General features: G+C 43.3%; 1 protein-coding gene across 4 annotated transcripts; it reads right to left on the reverse strand.

Annotated features, from left to right (window-relative positions):
* Positions 1–1,714: 1,714 nt before the first annotated feature.
* Positions 1,715–18,181, reverse strand: PEX2 (peroxisomal biogenesis factor 2). 4 transcript variants are annotated; one of them, XM_012183894.5, is made up of 3 exons: positions 18,058–18,181; positions 10,835–10,959; positions 1,715–3,267 (listed from the first exon to the last, which is right to left on the reverse strand). In XM_012183894.5, the coding sequence occupies exon 3, from the start codon at positions 3,248–3,250 to the stop codon at positions 2,333–2,335; it is 918 nt and encodes a 305-aa protein (XP_012039284.1). In that variant the 5' UTR covers positions 3,251–3,267; positions 10,835–10,959; positions 18,058–18,181; the 3' UTR covers positions 1,715–2,332. The 4 variants fall into 4 exon arrangements, with proteins under 4 accessions (XP_012039284.1, XP_012039285.1, XP_060249434.1 ...); XM_012183895.5 differs by lacking the exon at positions 10,835–10,959 and having other exon boundaries at positions 1,715–3,265; XM_060393451.1 differs by lacking the exons at positions 10,835–10,959; positions 18,058–18,181 and adding an exon at positions 4,285–7,774.
* Between the last annotated feature and the right edge of the window lie 895 nt (positions 18,182–19,076).

A 19,076-nucleotide genomic window follows, 5' to 3' on the forward strand; every position in this document is an offset into this window, starting at 1 on the left:
CTTGAGAACCAGGTGCACGGGAGGGAGAAGAAAAATGTTAGTGTAGAAGTTATTTTCCCAAAGGAGGACACTCAGGGCTGAATGTTGGGCTCTGAATGCCGAAGTGGAAATATATGATGTAGCTAGATACGACCCAGTGGTCATGAACTTGGAGCCCTGCAGCCACTGGGGAGTGGGAACAGAAGCACCAGGGTTCAACCAAGTCCCCTGGCAGCCCTGGGGCAGCAGGGACTAGGTGCTGTCTGGGCCTGTCATTGCAGCTTGGCCAGCAGGCCTGTCTCTGGGGTGAGCTGAAGCTCCCTTAGGTGGCACTCAATGTTACCCACTGATGAGAAGCTGCACACCAGCTGCCCTCAGTGTGCTCTTTGCCAAGAATCCTTACAAGCAGGAAAAACAAATGTGGAAAACTAAGAAGAAAAAGAATGGAGAGACAGGGTCAGGTGTGATATCCAGCTGACCCTTTAGGAATGGCTTTGCAGCCCAGCTGTGGGGATGGTGGGGGATCAGGGCAGCAGGCTGCCTCAGGAACAGAGCTGCCAAGCCTGAGGTTGTACCCTCCTGAGTGGCCACCGCCAGCATCTGACAGGTGGAGGTCAAAAGCCTGACTGCTCTGGCTCCACCTAGGACATCGAGGCCTTCAAATGCTCCAGGGCTCTCCTCTGGGTTGGACAAGTTCTTCAGCTTATTCCTGCTTCTTCACCATTTACTTTCACAGGCATAGGACTCCCTAATGAGTATCTTGCACTTCAAACCCTTTCCCACCACAGAACCCAATCTGTGATAGGTTTCGCCACTGGCTCACAAGATGTCTGTCTCAGTACCCCGGAACAAGGGGCAGGGTCTGACTATCCAGTGATGGGCAGAAGAGCTATAGTCTCTGACCTCACAGGGGGATATCACTTAGTGGAGGTGGCAGACATTAAATTTAAAAATATATATTTTGTATTAAGTGCCATAAGGGTCTGTAGAAAGTATCCGACCCCATCCATAATACTGACAACTGTTAGCATGCGTATTGTGTTTTCATGTTAAAATTATGATAATATGGGCACCTGCTCAGAAACTGCTATCAAAATAACACTGCAAAAAAAACCTGTTGGTACAACAAAATCTTGTTGACCTTATTTCATCCTTTCAAATCTGCAATCTAAGATGACCATTCAGTTGCTAACGTGCTTGTCAGACTAGATGACTGGTAAAATTAGAGGCGGGTGTAGACCTACAGGATAGAGGGCAAACGGAGACTGGGCAAGGTCTACCGCTTCTCCCCTGCCCAGCGGCCACCATGCTCCTAACTAGCGCCTGAGGTCAACTGCTTCCTGTCCTGTATTAGGTTCCTGGGGTGTTTGTGATGGTGCATCGTCCACAGTTGAGGGATTGGGAACAGTGTTTCTCCATCATGGTTTAGGAATGTGCACACAATTTCAGGCTGACCAATGACTGTGGGCTCCTGGACTCTGCCAGACTATTAGGTGAGAAGCTCTTTGGCCAGTGGGATCAGGAAGATGGTAGGATAGAAATCTTGGGCCTCTGGTGGCTGTCTTTAGCTCTGAGAATGAAGCAGACAGAACCTCTTAAAAGCTGGCTTCAGAGAAAAGCTTACAATTACAATCGGGACATTGGGTCTGAAAGTTTCAAACAACAGGTCTTACTCTTTGTTATTGTATAATTTTCTGGTGTCATTTCTGAAAATAAATGTACAATCAGCCCAGAGTCTCCATAATCTTTTATTTTTAGTCTCACCTCTTTCCAGGAAGTGGCAGAATGAAGGCACAGTTTTAGTGGTCATTTGTTAAAAAAAAAAAACAAAAAACAAAAAAACCCAAAACTGCCCATTATTCTTCACATTAAAAATTAAACCCAATGATTAAAAAAAATAGCATGTTACCATTTATATCACATATTTAGGATCATGTGGTTTCCAGTGTGAGTAGAATGTAGTTGTGCCTGTGAAGGAACAGAAGGCAGTGGCTGAGAAGCACGTGTCCTCATAAAATATATCTAAGTAGTACACTCAGGATGACTCATGCTAAGGATTTAGACATAATATCCCAGTCCAGTACTCTTGCCTGGAAAATCCCATAGATGGAAGAGCCTAGTAGGCTGCAGTCCATGGGGTTGCGAAGAGTCGGACACGACTGAGCGACTTCACTTTCACTTTTCACTTTCATGCATTGGAGAAGGAAATGGCAACCCACTCCAGTGTTTTTGCCTGGAGAATCCCAGGGACGGGGGAGCCTGGTGGGCTGGCGTCTACGGGGTCACACAGAGTCGGACACGACTGAACTGACTTAGCAGCAGCAGTTCTTCTCAGAGGAAACAATTTTAGTTTCTAAGGGACACTCACTTCTGCCATCTCAATGCCCGATTTCAAAGGTTGCAGGCTATGGACTTCTGTGCCACACTTAGGACAAGTGAAGGACACATCAAATAAGAAGCTACTTTTCACGCAGTAGTAACAAAAGACATGCTCGCAGCCAATGGTGTGAGGCATGGTGGGCCACTCCCCACACAGAGAACACTGTCTGCCACTGGCTGCCAGCGTGCTGTCGCTGCCTGGGGCTCCGGTCAGCGGGACACACCATGCAGAGAGCTTGGCTCTCAACTTCTGGACATTGATTAGGGGGAGGAGAAAAATCAGAAACTCGGCAAAGCCGTGCCAGAGGAGTTCCCTATTCATATACTCAAAGCCCACTTCTCGGACACTTTGGGGCTTGTGAAAGACAGAATGGATGCCCAGCAGACGTTCAGTCAAAGTTGCAAACTTGCCCCTTTGGAGGAAGATCAAGAAATTAATCAACCCGCCTAACTTCAGAAGTCCGACCACCAGATTCACGCACTGCTTGGCTTTCCTGAAGGATGCGATGTGACGGTTCCGAAACAAATCGTAGCATCGTTCTTCTAACCACTTGCCACCAATTGTACAGACAGCATACCAGAGCTTCTGATTTCTGCTTGGTGGCTGGTAGCTCAAGTTTGGGGAAAGATCGTTCTGGTACTGAATATTCAACACTGACTGTCCCACTGTGGCATTTTTAGAGTAGATGGTGAATCTCCACAAGAAAAGCCACAAGAATGCTTTCACCTCTGGTTCAAAGCGGGCTAACAGCCCTGGCTTAAATCCATGAAAGCACTGAGTAAACTGGGACCAAACGAGCTGCTCCAGGGCCTTGTTTAGTTCAAGCGCATCCAACTGGCTGATTCTTAGCACTCTGTTTGTCCGCTCTGCATTCTCGTCTCTGGAAGCCATGCCTTCTTTGAAGGTCTCTAGGAAGAAGTACAATCAGAAACCATCACTGACGGAGCAGTTTCTCAGAGCTATCTAAAATGCTGTCTCCCGGGCTGCAATCCTCATTTTGCCCCCAAACTCCCCGCCCCCGGCCACACACACACAAAGAAAACATCATCGAACAGTCGCAATCTTGTACTGTCTTCCCAACTTAGAGTTGGAAAACTCTTGTTGACACACAAGTGACAATGGACAGAGGAGACAGGAACTCTGTGAAATCCTTGCCTCATGCTAGCCAAGAGCTGGAGGGAAAGGAACGGGTCAGGACAGAGTTTCCCTTCTTTTATCCATTCATGACTCTATCCCCTCCCAGCCTTTTCTCATTCTGGCTGCTCTGAGCTCCCCACTGGATGGTATCTAACGTTTATCTTCCCTTCCGCCTCCTTCAGTGCCTGTCCCACACTGCAATACTGTGAAAACACGACCCTTCCCAAGTGGACCCCCAAGGCTGCTTTCCTCATGCCTCACCCTCTAGTTACAAAGTGCTCCCTTCTCTTATTCACTCCTGGACATTTGTTGTCTGTTCCCTTCATCTGGAACAATCTGCTCCCATTCTCTAACTGGAAAACTCACATTGCCTGGAAACCCCATAGACAGAGGAGTCTGGTGGGCTATAGTCCATGGGGCTGCAAAAGAGGCGGATGTGACTTAGTGACTAAACAACTAAGCTTTTGAGTACTAGCTTAGGGACCACTTCTAATTTAGTTGCCTCTCTAGCTGTTTCTTTAGCTCTCTGTCCTTCCTCTTTCATGATGTCCCTACTCTATATAAACTACTTTTCAATTGTCTATTTCCTCCACTGGAGGATAAACCCTATAGCAAAGACTGAGTCTTCTTACAGTTGATTCTTAGCAAATAGCCCAGTGCTTGGTATAGAGAATGCTTCCCACAAATTCAAGATGAGTGGAACAAGAAACAGGATGAAAATCTGGAGTGGGGGAGTGGTAGAAAATACAAATTTCCACCCAATAACCTTTCAAACGATTTTGAGTTACCATATCTCGACTGCTGATTGCCACATCTTTCAACATGTTTGTTGCTCACCGGCTTTTTCCCAATGAATGCGTCAGAAGCCTGTGATAAAACAGGAGAACACAGTCCCAACCCTTGTGGAGATCATAATCAAGTGACTGGGAAGAGGGATGAAGCAAGAGTGTACTGCAGAAAATAATAAATAGGCAATTACAAGATGTGAAAGGTGATGTGCAAGGGGAACTTAAGAACATCGTGCTTACAACTAGACCGCAGAAGGTCCAAGGAGGCTTCACGGAAGAGGCAAGATCTTCTGAAGGTAGGCACTTGAAGGATCAGCAGTGTCACGAGGGTAAAGATAGGCAAGAAAACCACTTCTACAGAGGGAACAGAGGGTGCTAAGGATGGGAGGAGCCAGGACAAAAGATCAGGCTGGAAAGGAAAGACTGATGCTAAGAGCCACATTTGAGGAGGCTGCATTTTATCAAGAAGGTAATGGGGAGACACCACATAGCTGTAAGGAAAGAATTGATCAACTCTGCATTTCAAACAGTGTGTTCTGGCCACACAGAGAATGGATTACAGGCTGAAAGACTGGAGGCAGAGAGACCAATTAAGATGATTGTTAACATGATTTAGTGAGAAACTAATGATAGTCTAAATTAGAAGGGTATCAGTGGGGATGGAGAAAAATAGGTACCTTTGAAAGCTACGAAGTGGAAGGATGGACACGACTCAGTGAGAAGTAAGCCAAGAATAACTGACTTGAGTAATGGAGTGGATGGTAGTCCAATTCTCTGAAATAGGAAACATATGCAGAGATATAGGCTTGAAGGGAAGATAATAAATCTGGGCAGTTTTAGAGAGCTGAGGCCCCTATGAGACAGCTATGTGGAAAAGCTCAGCAGGAAGTTCTGAGGATATACGGGAGATAGATTTGGGGAGGAGATTTTGTGTGAGCCCCTCTGATGGGACTGATCTATTTTAAATCTACTTGATCTATTTAAATGCTAAGATCAGGAAGACAGTTGTCTAAAGATAAGGTAGGTCCTGCCCATTCACAGCACATCCAACTTTCTTTGTACAATATAAGCTTATTCCCTTGGTTTCCTTCTCCAGTCACTGTAGCGTTTCATGGGTCACGATCACTGCCATCACCAACCTCTGACCTTTCAAAGCTTTCTCTGCTCGGGTCTGTGTATCACAGTCCTGTTGTCTCTCTGCTTGTAGTCTAGTGGCCTTCACACCTGAGCATTAATCACCATCACATGCAGGACTTGTCAGACTGCGCTCCTCAGTTCCAGAGTTCCTGATGTCCTCTGGAATGGGCACCAATAATTTGCATTTCTAGCAAGTTCCCTGCTGACGTTGTGAATGACTGGGCTAGTCCATTTCCAGGCAAAATTCACGATTTTGTGGGCCTGTCGCCCACACGGCTCAATGCTGCACACCAGTCCTCCCGTCTTTTTTGCTTGGTTTTTGTCCACAGATCTGCAGAGGCTCTTACAGATCTCACTCTGATTCAGTTTTCTCTTTCTGCTACTATGTAGTCCTTGTGAGACTGAGACCACTCACAGATTTCACAAAGTCGATGAGCATCAATGTATCCTAGCTCTGCAGGTGCTTGGGATGCAAATGAAGACGCCAACCTGGTTCTGCACAAGGAAGCAGGCAAATCGATGGACAAGTCGGGCAGCAGCAGAATTACATGGTATTGCAAGATTCTTAAAAGACAACTGCATAAAATCTCAGAACTGTCTCAACAGAAAAAGACTTTCAATCTTTATGCAAAAAAATCATTAGTGATTATTTTTCTCACATTTTATGTAATTTAAAATCTTCTTTAAATATGTCATTTATGTAATTAAATAAAGGTCCATATAGTCAAAGCTACGTTTTTACCAGTAGTCATGTACAGATGTGAGAGCTGGATCATAATAAAGGCTGAGCACCAAAGAACTGACACTTTCGAAACTGTGGTGCTGGAGAAGACTCCTGAGAGTCCCCTAAGCAGCAAGGAGATCAAACCAGTCAATTCTAAAGGAAATCAACCCAGAATATTCATCGGAAGGACTAATGCTGAAGCTGAAGCTCCAGTACTTGGGCTACCTGATGCAAAGAGCCAACTCACTGAAAGAAACCCTGATGTATTTAAGAAATATAATTAAGAAAAAAAACCACTAAAATATTATTTAAAAAAACCTCATAGGCAAATCAAAATCGAGACAATTATTTGTTCAGATTTACCAAATCATCTCTTACCTCACTGACCCCAGGATAAAGTACAAACTTTTTAGATTCTAGCCTTTCTGTGTCCTTCTTTTTAACCATATAACCAGTTATTCACTGAAGAGTCTTTATTTTACTTTTAAAAGACTTTTTTGATGTGGACAATTTTTTAAAGTCTTTATTGAGTTCATTACATTATTGCTTCTGTTTTATGTTTGTTTTTTTTTTTTTCTTTTTTTTTGCTGAGAGGCCTGTGGGATCTTAGCTTCCTGACCAGGGATGGAACTGCACTGTCTGGGTTGGACAACGGCAAAGTTTTAACCACTGGATCACCAGGGAAAACCAAAGAAATTTTAACTGACTCTCTTCTGGTCCTGCCTCTATGCCTTTTCTCATGTACCGAACACTTAGCTTCTCTACCATCTCCTCCTGCCAGCCCCAAGTACACTTGCAACCCTATTTCAACATCTGCTTCACAATTCTCTCTCCAATTCCCACTGTCACCATCTCTAACTATCACAGCAACTGTCTGTGCTGTGTGCTGGGGTCCTCACTCCAGTCATCTGAATACACCTTTCCCTAACTTAACCATAAACTAGTCAAGGGAAACTGCCTCATGGCTGCTTCTCAAGGTACCTGCCATCAACAGAGACTGATACCTAACTCACTTTTCCTCATGCAAAATTCTATAATCGCTCAGGATAGGTGAAAATATGGTATATACAATTCCTCTACTGTGACAGTCTGGACAACTCGGCATGTTTCCCAGGTTTTGTATCCTGTGGTAAACAAGATAAAGGAAGTTCTCTTATTTGTCAAAGTACTCCTGAAAAGCTCAGGTTGTACTGGACATCAACTCCAGCACTTCAGCCTTCTCCCGTCACGCCATCCCTGCCCCCAGTACTGAAACGGATGGACTGATAATTTTTTTCAGTTGTGTGCTCAGTTTCTCAGTAGTGTTTGACTCTTTGTGAGCCCATGGACTCCCATCAGGCTCTTCTGTGGAATCTTCCAGGCAAGAATACTAGAGTGGGCTGCCATTTCCTTCTTCGTTTCAGTTGAGTAGCAGACGAAATTTATGGCATGTGCTGAGAGGGCCAGTTGTGCCAACTTATGTATCTTCAGATATCAGAGTCACAATCAGTTCTTGGTAATCTTTATAGAACTTACTGCAAAGATGGGCCAGCTGTAGCAGTTGCTCAGTAAAGGTCTGTTGAACTCATACGTGGTGGAGTGAGCAGTTTGGTAGTGAATCAATGTTCAGATTGAACACTGCTGATAAACTGGAGTCTGAGGGCAGCTCTCTCTTCTCAGGTTCCTTACTGGTATGCAGGAAGAAACTGGTCAGAGAGACTGGCTTCTGACAGGAATCACTGATCTCAAATCCCTCATTTCTGGAGGAATCATACTTAAGTAGAGTTAGTAAAGACAGGAATTTTTAATGGGTGCCAGCAAAGAAGACTTAACACACTCTCTAACCAATCCAATATTCAACAATCCTTATCATCAGAAAATTCTTTCTTATACCTTCTGTTACAGTTTAACTTTTTTCTTGTTTCTTTCCTCTTCTTCACCCCAGGCCTGGCTTCAGTGAAGATTAAGAACAGCTGGGCCCGATCTCGTCTCTACAGAAGACTCTTTACTAGAGCAAAAGACTATTATTAAACTGTTCTTCCAGATGAATAATTTGTTTCTTTTTTTGGTTTTGTTTTAGGTTTCAGTATCCAACATTTTAGTCATTTTTGTGACTTCGTTTCACTGTAAACATAGAACAGGCATTGTCTACTATGCATCACAGTGTGTTAAAGTAGGAGCTGCTGCTGCTGCTGCTGCTAGGTCACTTCAGTTGTGTCCGACTCTGTGCGACCCCAAAGACAGCAGCCCACCAGGCTCCCCTGTCCCTGGGATTCTCCAGGCAAGAACACTGGAGTGGGCTGCCATTTCCTTCTCCAATGCATGAAAGTGAAAAGTGAGAGTGAAGTCACTCAGTCATGTCTGACTCTTACCGTCCCATGGACTGCAGCCCACCAGGCTCCTCTGCCCATGGGATTTTCCAGGCAAGAGTACTGGAGTGGGTTGCCATTGCCTTCCTATTGCTCTGTCATCCTGTTCAGGTGACTGGGACAGAGTAGAAAGACCAGGTTTAAAATCTGATAGACTCAGGCTCAAACTCCAGCTTGGTCTCTTGGCTGCTAAGTCATCTTAAAAAAATCACTAGCAGCAGATTCTTCTAAGAGTTGGAAATGAATGGCTACCTCTAGATGTTTCTGAGATTAAAGCAGACAATGTTGTACAAGTGGTTTGGAAACAGGCAGGCAGTATTACTATTACATTATTGCTACTTTGGCCAGGGATGAGCTTTAGAAGAAAAAGACTCAGCTGATTTTGCCAAATCTCATTTTAAAAGACTGAAATCTTCATTATTACTCATCTAATGCCTCAAGCTGGGCTGGAAGAAGCACAAGCTGGAATCAAGATTGCCGGGAGAAATATCAATAACCTCAGATATACAGTGGACACCACCCTTATGGCAGAAAGTGAAGAGGAACTAAAAAGTCTCTTGATGAAAGTGAAAAGAGGGGAGTGAAAAAGTTGGCTTAAAGTTCAACATTCAGAAAACTAAGATCATGGCATCTGGTCCCATCACTTCATGGGAAATAGATGGGGAAACAGTGGAAACAGTGTCAGACTTTATTTTGGGGGGCTCCAAAATCACTGCAGGTGGTGATTGCAGCCATGAAATTAAAAGATGCTTACTCCTTGGAAGGAAAGTTATGACCAACCTAGATAGCATGTTCCAAAAAAGAGACATTACTTTGCCAACAAAGGTCCGTCTAGTCAAGGCTATGGTTTTTCCAGTAGTCATGTATGGATTTGAGAGCTGTGAAGACAGCCGAGTGCTGAAAACTCGATGCTTTAGAACTGCGGTGTTGGAGAAGACTCTTGAGAGTCCCTTGGACTGCAAGGAGATCCAACCAGTCCATTCTAAAGGAGATCAGCCCTGGGTGTTCTTTGGAAACAATGATGCTGAAGCTGAAACTCCAGTACTTTAGCCACCTCATATGAAGAGCTGACTCATTGGAAAAGACTCTGATGCTGGGAGGGATTGGGGGCAGGAGGAGAAGGGGACGACAGAGGATGAGATGGCTGGATGGCATCACCGACTCAATGCACGAGTTTGGGTGAACTCTGGGAGTTGGTGATGGACAGGGAGGCCTGGCATGCTGCAATTCATGGGGTCGCAAAGAGTCGGACACAACTGAGCGACTGAACTGAACTGAATGCCTCAACCAACCTGCGGTAAAAGGATTCCCACCCATGTCCCTCCAGGAAATACTGACTACACCATTAAAATATAAATTGTGGCAGTTACACAGTGAACATTATGTCACCGTGATGTGGGCATGTGTGGAGGAAGGGGCAGAAACATGGTCCAGTGGAACTCATGCATCATATCAGAGGAGATGCTGGGGTGGGAATCCTGAGAGGATGGGGGGATCCCAGCATGACCTGCTCTCTCGGTTGTCTCACCTCCATCCACATGGCTGTGCCTGTTTATCCGGAAGCAAAGAAACCTCTCCAGAATGCACACTGACAGCATCTAACTCAAGGGTGCTTCACCAAACAGGGCCTGCCTGGTACAGGCAGTCCAAGACAAGCATCCAACCTTGGTTTACCATCAACACGCTCCGTTCAGTTCCTCCTCCTCTCCCCTCCTCTTTCTAGAAGGTACAGTTATTCTAGGATATTGGCTTTAGAGAAGGGCACTGCTCAGGAGTAGAAGAAACTGATGAGACTGAAAAAACTACAAGTTTAATTCATCTGATTATGGAACTTTTTCCCTCCACTGCTGGACAATAATATTTGGCTGAAGTAGGTGTAGGACACAGAAAAAAATGCCATAAGTACCTTTAGATCACATAAAGTTATTCTCAATCTAATGGAAGAAGTTTTTGTTTCGGTGAATTCTAAATCTCTGACAAATCACTATTCAATTTAATATTTACTGAGCGCCCACAAAATGCCAGGCATTCTTCTACATTTCAGGGGTTTGATCCAAATAGTTAACTCTTAGTTAACTTCCTTTTAGTAAGGCATTTCTAAAGAAATAGGACGTTGCAATAATCAAGACTAGCCACTGATCTCTGAAGAAAAGAATGGATCTCAAAATACGAAAACACTATGAAGGATCACAAAACTCCCTGGGGCAGAAAAGAGAAAACTTGGATTTAATACTGTACAAACTGCAGAAATATGCAAGCACTGACTCCAGCCATGGTCCACCTGGGAAACACAGGGAGATGGGTTTCAACGGGAGCCGCATCCTTATGAATCCCCACTAACCTGGCTGCACTTGTTTGGAAGTAAAGAATGAAGTTGTCTGCTGTGACCAGAGCAGAATGGCTTGGCAGCAGAGACTGGCTGAAGAGTTGCTGCTGCTGCTAAGTCGCTTCAGTCGAGTTAACCCCCTGCAAAAAAGACTCCGTTTTAAGGAAATTGCATTGGTTTTGTAGCCATGAGTAATCACTGAACAGAAGGGACTTAACAGGATATAAATTTTAAAAGATTAACCTGATTGCAGAGTTTAAGAAAAGGAGAACTGCAATTCTGAAGGACCAGTTCCAGCAGTTGGCCCCCAACCTTTCTGGCACAAAGGACCAGTTATGTAGAAGAGAGTTTTTCCATAGATGGGAGTGGGGATGGTTCAGATGGTAATGCAAGTGATGGGGAAGGATGAGGAGCAGCGGCAGATGAAGCCTCACTGTTCACCCCTCTGCTCACCTCTTGCTGTGCGGCTGGGTTCCTAACAGGCCACAGACTGGTACCAGCTGGTGGCCTTGGAACTGGGGACTCCTGAGTCATACGACTCCTGCGACTGTTCAAGGACCTTAACTGAGGTGTTGATTAATAACATTCTGAACAAGTCTTAGTAAGTTGACCTGCTTCACTGACAACTATGAAATTAAGAAAGATTACAGCATGCTCATGTTTTCGAATCAAAAATCTCCAGCTCTTCTGGAAACCAGTGCTTTCCTGACTCTGCTACACTTAGTGCTATCCAAGGCCTACTACTGGTCGGTCTACTTCTACTTTCAAAAATTTAAATATTAAAAATTGTATTATTATTGGTTCTTGTAGGTTGGTATCTAGTTTCACAAAAGCAGCTCAAACTTAAATGGTTTAAAAAAAATACAAACTAATTTTTTTTTTTAAAGTTGGGATTGTTTTGAATTGAAACAAATACCATCGGATTTAATTCAAATTGATTTTTCCAGCAAGACAAAATCTGGTGATGCTTTATCCTGTTCTGCAATGAGATCTCCTTCTTTTAATGCACAATCCTATCAACCTCTCCCTCTCCATCCCCCGTTTGCCAAACTATACTAAGATTCTGAAAAGCTAACCCAGGTAAAACATTTATGGCCATGCAAAGAGACTTATAAAAACAATTAAAAGTACAATTGGCACTAAGTTAATTCACGTTCAGTGAAGGATACTATGTTAAGGACATGTGAAGATGCTTAAGGCAAAATCAAGGCCAGATAAAAAGTAGAGCATCTACGAGGGTTACTGTGATTAACTTGTCACATAAATATGTTTAAGACAAAATGATTGAGCGCTATAAAACTATTAAAAAGGTCTCCTGCTGACATTTTATCACTAGACATGTCACACTGCTTTTCTTTCACAGGGAAAAAAACAACTGAAAATTCGTTTACTGAGAGCAGCGATATATAACCTTATCCCTTAAATAACTCATGCCTTTCTTTTAAGCTTTTCATTCCCCAAATAAAACTTTGTCATCTATATTGCATTCCAAAATGAAGGACTTTTTATCTCACTACAGTGGGAAGAATTTCTCAGGACGTCTTCCAGCGCTTTTATTGAGTATCGCACAAATTATGAATGAATATATTTTATTTAAAAACATGTTATTGACAGAAATCTATCAATAATAATGTGGGTATTGTCAAGGGCCTGTCAATATTAATGTAATTATGATTAAGGGCATAGCATGGATTTTTAGCTATAATACCAAGTAACATCTCAGGCATTACTGCTATCAATAAACACATTATTATTGACCTGTTTCAAGATGCTCAGTACTAGATGTATTACCATTAGGCATGTTTGTCAATGCATACTGCTGACAAAAATTCTACATTTAAATTTACAGTCTTTGCAAACTTTGTCAGCATAAACATGTGATTCCCAAGCAATCACTAAGGTTTCAAATCCATCCACACACTCTCTGCCAGGCTATTCTTTTCCAGACCCACAATCATCAACTGATTTTCAGTATGACAATGCTGCCGCCTCACTGTCTTAAGGGTTCTGGTGATGTAAATGGATGAGACCATTTCTGCCTTTTAGTTGTTTTTTTTTTTTTTTAATCTTAACTGGCTTTTCACATTAGGAGGTTATATGAATAAAGTTCTACAACCTGAGATCTTAAGCTTTGAACCTCTACCCTAATTATTTTATTTCCTTTGTATAGTCAGATAGATTTACTGTCCATTGTATTGAAATCAACACTAATAAATGGGACATGCATCAAATAAAGATTTTTAACAGGGCGTTGATTCCCAGAATGCACTGCAAACATGAACAAAAGAGGAAAAAACCTATGGCTGAGACCCATTACATCCTTGTGACCTCTGGCACTGTGAACAGGCCTAGAAATCAACAACTCTAAGTTCAAATCCCACTTCTGCCACAGCCTTGCTAAGTGACATGTCACTGTTGTTTCATTCATCTCGTTCATCAAATATAAATGAAGTCCTGATAGCTTATAGCTATCTGATGATAAAAACTCCAACTGTGCTCATTTGACGGAAAGGCAATGGCACCCCACTCTTGTACTCTTGCCTGAAAAATCCCACAGACGGAGGAGCCTGGTAGGCTGCAGTCCGTGGGGTCACTAAGAGTCGGGGCACGACTGAGCGACTTCACTTTCACTTTTTACTTTCATGCATTGGAGAAGGAAATGGCAACCCACTCCAGTGTTCTTGCCTGGAGAATCCCAGGGACGGGGGAGCCTGGTGGGCTGCTGTCTCTGGGGTCACACAGAGTCGGACACGACTGAAGTGACGCAGCAGCAGCAGCAGCACTAGTGGGTATGTAACAGAATGTCTCTACAATGTATCTGAAGGATAAACTTCCAAATAGCACACATTTTTCAAACACATGAACAACGATAAGTTACTCTTTTTATTTAGAGAGAATTGGGAATTCAACTCAAAGACTAAAATCTTCACCACTATAATCAGTCTTACACAATTGAGCACCTTATCTATTTCACTTATGATATATTTACTCAAGTATCTAAAAGTAACACAAACTTTTTTTTTTTAAACCTGGGGACGAATCTCCCATTACTTTGGCCTTTCTTCACAAACACATTTTAAGCGTGGCACTCATCTTTTCTCTCAGAAAACTGATACTTCTGAGTCTTTGAGGGAGAAAGCACACTGTGGAAATAAAGAGCAAATGTCTGGGTGAACACGGGGCAGGAGACTTAAAACTGGTTCTGATTAGTTCTGTATTCTAGCCCAGGTTCACCAACAGGCTGTGTGACTCTGGACAAGTCATTTCACCACACTATACTCTACAGCAGTTAAAAAAAAGTCTTATAAAAAGTCTACCTCTCTAGAATCATCATGGGAATTATTTTAGAAAACCCTGGAAGAGAAGATAAAAAGTAAAAGTACAGTCATTTCCAACTGTAGTAAGGGTTAATGTCAAACATAAGTAAGGAAAAGGCTAAAGTAGAGAAATCAGAACAGTAACACCCGTGAGACAGACTCAATCCTCACAGAAAAAATACAGCGAAGCCTCATGGAAGACAAACCAAAACGATTTGGGAGTTTACAACTGCAGTAAACCTATACTACTTACTTCCTGGATATGGAGTTGCTAATAAGTGAGCACTACAGCTAAGTGCCCTTTGTAAAAAAATCAAATATTAAATTATTTAATCCTTACAATATTATGAAAGAGGTTCTTTTGCTATTTTGTTTTAAAGCAAGAAAATTGAAGCGCAGGGAGACGACTTGTGTGAAACACACGAGGAGGAATGGTGGGGCCATGCCCTGCACCAGCCTCCTCTATGGACAAGGTGATGGCTGACCTAATAGCTGCACATAAACACCTTAGGATGTCACTGCAGGACATGCAGATGGGGCTGTTTAAGAACTAAGTATGAAGTGATGATGAGTACCGGTATGAACTTCAGCAAAAACTGCAATCCAAGGATGAACAAACAAAAGACATGTGAAACTTGAGAGCGACTAGACCTTTAAGTACTCTATAAATCTGGAAAAAGATTTTAGGATTTAACTGCCTAAGAAGAGAATTCTAAATGACTTCAAGATTATTGGAATACAGGTTTAATTGCACATTTTATGGAACACGAGAGAATATGAAAACAGCCACAAGGGAACAGAGGTATCAGCAATGGAAGAGGAGGAAGTACCACGGGATGCATACTACGAAGAAGGCACTAGATGTTTTCTTTACAGTTTCATGACAGTTAATGTCATGTCCACTTTAAGAAGTCAAAAATTAAGAGGGGTCTGATAACGTGCTTAAGGTCAAGCTGACGATTTAGTAAATGCTAGAAAAATGGTGGAACATACAAAAGGAAGTCAGTATAGATATTTGCTAAGCTTGGATCAAATTCAATACCACAGAGCTCAAAACAAAATTTTTTCTCTCAAGATAATTCTGAAGACCAGACTGCCAGTCAAGCTCTCAGGACTGTAGATGGGAGGGAGAAATTCAAGGAAGCTGGTAAAGTTGCCCACGTTGCCTGGAATTCACCTTATCTACTTTTCTTGCCTTTCCGTGTGGTCAGAGAACCATTTGAAGAAACTGAATGTCAAAAATGAACCAAAGGAATATGGGGGTGAGAGAAGGAGGTGCAAACAAATATTATGAACACATGTAATATGGGAAGTAAAGGCAATGCCAGCTCACGTGACCCTGGAAAGGAACAGGTGTGCATAATCAAAATGGAATTACTCTAGAGCTCCTTTTTTTATTTTTAAGATTTTAATAGTTAAAAAGAAAGAAAAGATAACTGGGATGAAATTTTATCTCGTTATTGACAAATGGGTAAAAAGGAAGAGCTCTGCAAAAAAAAAAAAAAGGGAAAATAGATAAAAAGTAATCTAGAAAAGGACATTTTGATTCCAGAGATGAGAAAAGATGTGAGAAATTTACAGTACACAATGGGAAGGCCTCTTGGTGGCTCAAGTGGTAAAGAATCCACCTGCCAATGCAGGAGATGGGTTTCTTCCCTGGGTTGAGAAGACCCACTGGAGGAGCAAATAAAAACCCATTCCAGTATTCTTGCCTGGAGAATCCCACAGAGGAGCCTGAATGCACACACACACAGAGGAGCCTGAAGGACCACAGCCTGTGGGGTTGCAGGGAGTCGAGCATGACTTAGCAACTGAATATACTCACACACAGGGAAGGACAGAGGGTGCTAGACAACCTCTTCCCTGCTCCCACATGCAGAAATTAGTGCCAGGATTACAGTTGTAGGGCAAGTAGGACAGTCAGGGCTTTTCTCCCGAGGTTTCTTCCACATTCCAAAGGAACTGAAGAGGAACAGGGAATGTGTGAAAATGCTGTCGTTTCACAGCAAAGAGAAAAGAGAACGTCCAATTTGCTTCTAGGTTGTCCAACTCAGATAATAAGGTGAAGAAAGAAAGAGGCCAGTGACTCAGAGCAGAACTTCTGTCTGTGAATAAAGACTGCTTTGTCTTGTGCTACAGGAACCAGAGCTTGGTGGAGGGCAAAAGGCAAAGAAACTAAAAATTTACTTTATGCTTTAAGGAAAACGTGAGGCTAGGACTTGGAACTTTACTAGTAAAATGACGTTAGGTAAAACTGCTAACATCTTTAAGGTTCAGCTGCCAAAAATGGAAAATATCTGCCCTCCCTATTGCAAAGACTGCTATGAGCACAAAAATAAGCAAAAATTATATGATTAAAATTAAAAAGTAGGGGGAAAAGAGAAAAAAACCTGTGATCAAAAATAAAGTACTAAACTTAAAATTTGTATCTATTAAATAAGGTAGAATATGGACACATTTGTGGCTTTTGGTAATGAATTAACTGCGCATACATGCATTTTATTGTTTAAAAACCTGTAACAAATGAATGCAAGTTGAATACAAATGAATAATTAATCTACAAAAAAAAAAATTAAGGCCAGTAGGAAATATATCATCTAGTCTAAGATACAAATTTAATTTTCTTAACAGTACTACTGTTTTTCAAGCAGAACAAAAAAGAATAGCTGTTCTTGTAAAATACAGCTGAGGGTCAGCTTGCTTTGTCTCTCCTCTGCATGACTCCAGGACATTTCTACAGGAATTCTACCACAGAAGAGTTTTAAAACCACAGATTGAGTGCTCCTCCTAATTTCTAAAAATGAGAATAAGGCCAAGAGGTAGAGCTGGTCAGGAGCAGAAACTCAACTCTCTTGACTCAGTCTAGCATGCTCATTGCTATGTCCTCTTACTTCTATTTTTTCCCCTATTTCTAAGGAAAACAAAATAAGAGGTTCTTTTTCACTTGTATTGTCAATAAAGAATTCCTAACTCCACTCTTTCTTTTCTTCCAAATCTCTTTCTGGCTCAAGACTACTCAACTTTAATGTTTCTGGATACAAGAAATGGATAATATGGGCAAGATGAGGGAGAAGATACAGTCATCCTGAGATATTCTGCCAAGGCTTAACTAAAGGTAACTCATTAGGGGAAGGCGTTCAGACTGTAAACTGGTGTGGATGGAACCTCAGCCTACCTGTAATTTCTACTGTTCAGATACAGTGTTCCAAGGACATCACAGAATACCAATACCATTAGACGTGAACAGTCTACATACAACTTAGTCTCATTCTGTGAACAGCCCTTTCACTAAATGTAGTATTTTCGGAAAACGATAATAAGTAAACAGTGAGTTTTAAGGCCTCACAAAAAAAATGACCTTTATATTCTAATTATCAGGTATCAATGTTAAATGTAACTGACTCATTGTAAGCAATTTTCTAAGAAAATTCTCAGTAGTTTTTTCTCCCCAAGAAAATTAAAACTGCTTTTGAGTTTATAGGCTTTTTAAAATATTGGAAACTTAAGCCTACTCAACTTTTTGGTACCAAACAGCGCTATACACGAACCATCAGATATCAGGAAAAGTTTGGACCCTCGGTAATTCTTAAGCCGTTCAAAAGGGTTAAATCTCACCACCGCCAAGTGACAGGAAACGATTTCCAAGTATGTTCTAGAAAATCACTTCCCAGAACGCAAAGGAAACTCAAATCTAGCTGTCCTTTTTTCCTTTTAATGCCATCCTAAGACTATTTTTAGACTTTTAGGTTTGCTCCACTGCCTTTCCCAAAATCAGACTTTGCCTCTTCCAGGAAGACAGGAAGCCAAATTAAACAGGGAAACAAGCAAAGGGCGACAATTACAAGGTCATGAAACTCCACGCCCTCCCAGTTGTAAGCAAGACCGCAGGTCCACACTCCGACTCTCTCGGGCGACACTGACCTTAGGAGTCTGCGAAACGCCCCGCTCCAAGTAACTGTTTCTGAAACATCTCTGGGAAGCTTGGCTTTTCCAAGGCGAACCTGCGGTCCCCAAGCTTCCGGAACTCGTGGGTTTGCGGAGTGACGCAGCACCCGGAAGTGCCTGGAAAAAAAAAAAAGTGGAACTAAACCAACGAGAACCACGCTTTAACGCTCTGAGAAACGCCGAACTCCGACGAGCCGAAGGGCCGAAGAGTCGACGAGCCGACGGGCCGAAGAGCCGACGAGCCGAAGGGCCGAAGAGGACACCCGCGCGCTGATTGGTCTGCTGGCCGTGGGGGAAATCCGCATCTGATTGGCAGGAAAGGCGCGAACCCGGCAGCCCGGGTCCTGGGGGCGCGCGTGGAGAGGCTACCGGGTCAAGGGGCCGCGGGGAAGCCAGGGCTCTGGAGGGCCGGGCTTTCCCTGCCTTCGGACAACGGCAGCCGGCCTCTGAACGAGTGCCGCCGAGTGGCGGCGGGGTGCCTCCGCGTCTTGGGGCCTCTTCGCTCGCTAGGTTGGAGGGCCCACTGCGAGATGGCCGGGTGGGGATGGTAGCCTCCGGCTGCAGCTGCAGCATCCGGGCTGGGGCAGTTTTTGCAGCGCGTGGCTGCCGTGGCGGGAGGGGCGGATGGCTGGTTGGCCTCTGCGGGCTCAGGGAGGCAGGTGGCCTTCAAAGCTTCGGCCCGGGAGGCCTTGCCTTACGAATTGGACCCTCTCTCGCTTGCACAAATCAGAGGCGTGAGATCCTTGCCGCGTGGTCGGTGTGAATCATCCCAGACCTTTAGAAACGCGGACAGTAGGGTCCCCTCGCCCTGGGGAGCTGAGGCAGGATTTCTAGTACTAAGGCCCCGAGGGAAGGTATTTTTTGAGCATTGATCAGGCAATTATGTGTAGCCGGCGTAGAGAATCGTCTCTGCCTATAATAAAGGGATGGCCTTATCTGTCTGGCTTGTTTGCTCAAAGGTTTGAATGAAGTCATGTGGGTACAAGCTCTCTGCA

This window comes from Ovis aries, chromosome 9 (assembly GCF_016772045.2).
Source record: "Ovis aries strain OAR_USU_Benz2616 breed Rambouillet chromosome 9, ARS-UI_Ramb_v3.0, whole genome shotgun sequence".
NCBI classification, from domain to species: domain Eukaryota; kingdom Metazoa; phylum Chordata; class Mammalia; order Artiodactyla; family Bovidae; genus Ovis; species Ovis aries.

What these genes read in the sequence shown, in the direction of transcription:
- PEX2 (XM_042254347.2), bottom strand. Translation starts at nt 4,320, where the DNA reads ATGTTGAAAGATGTGGCAATCAGCAGTCGAGATATGGTAACTCAAAAT. An exon ending in AACTCAAAATCGTTTGAAAG is followed by an intron (nt 3,268 to 4,262) that starts GTTATTGGGTGG and finishes ACTTCTTCCTAG; the next exon opens with AGACCTTCAAAGAAGGCATG.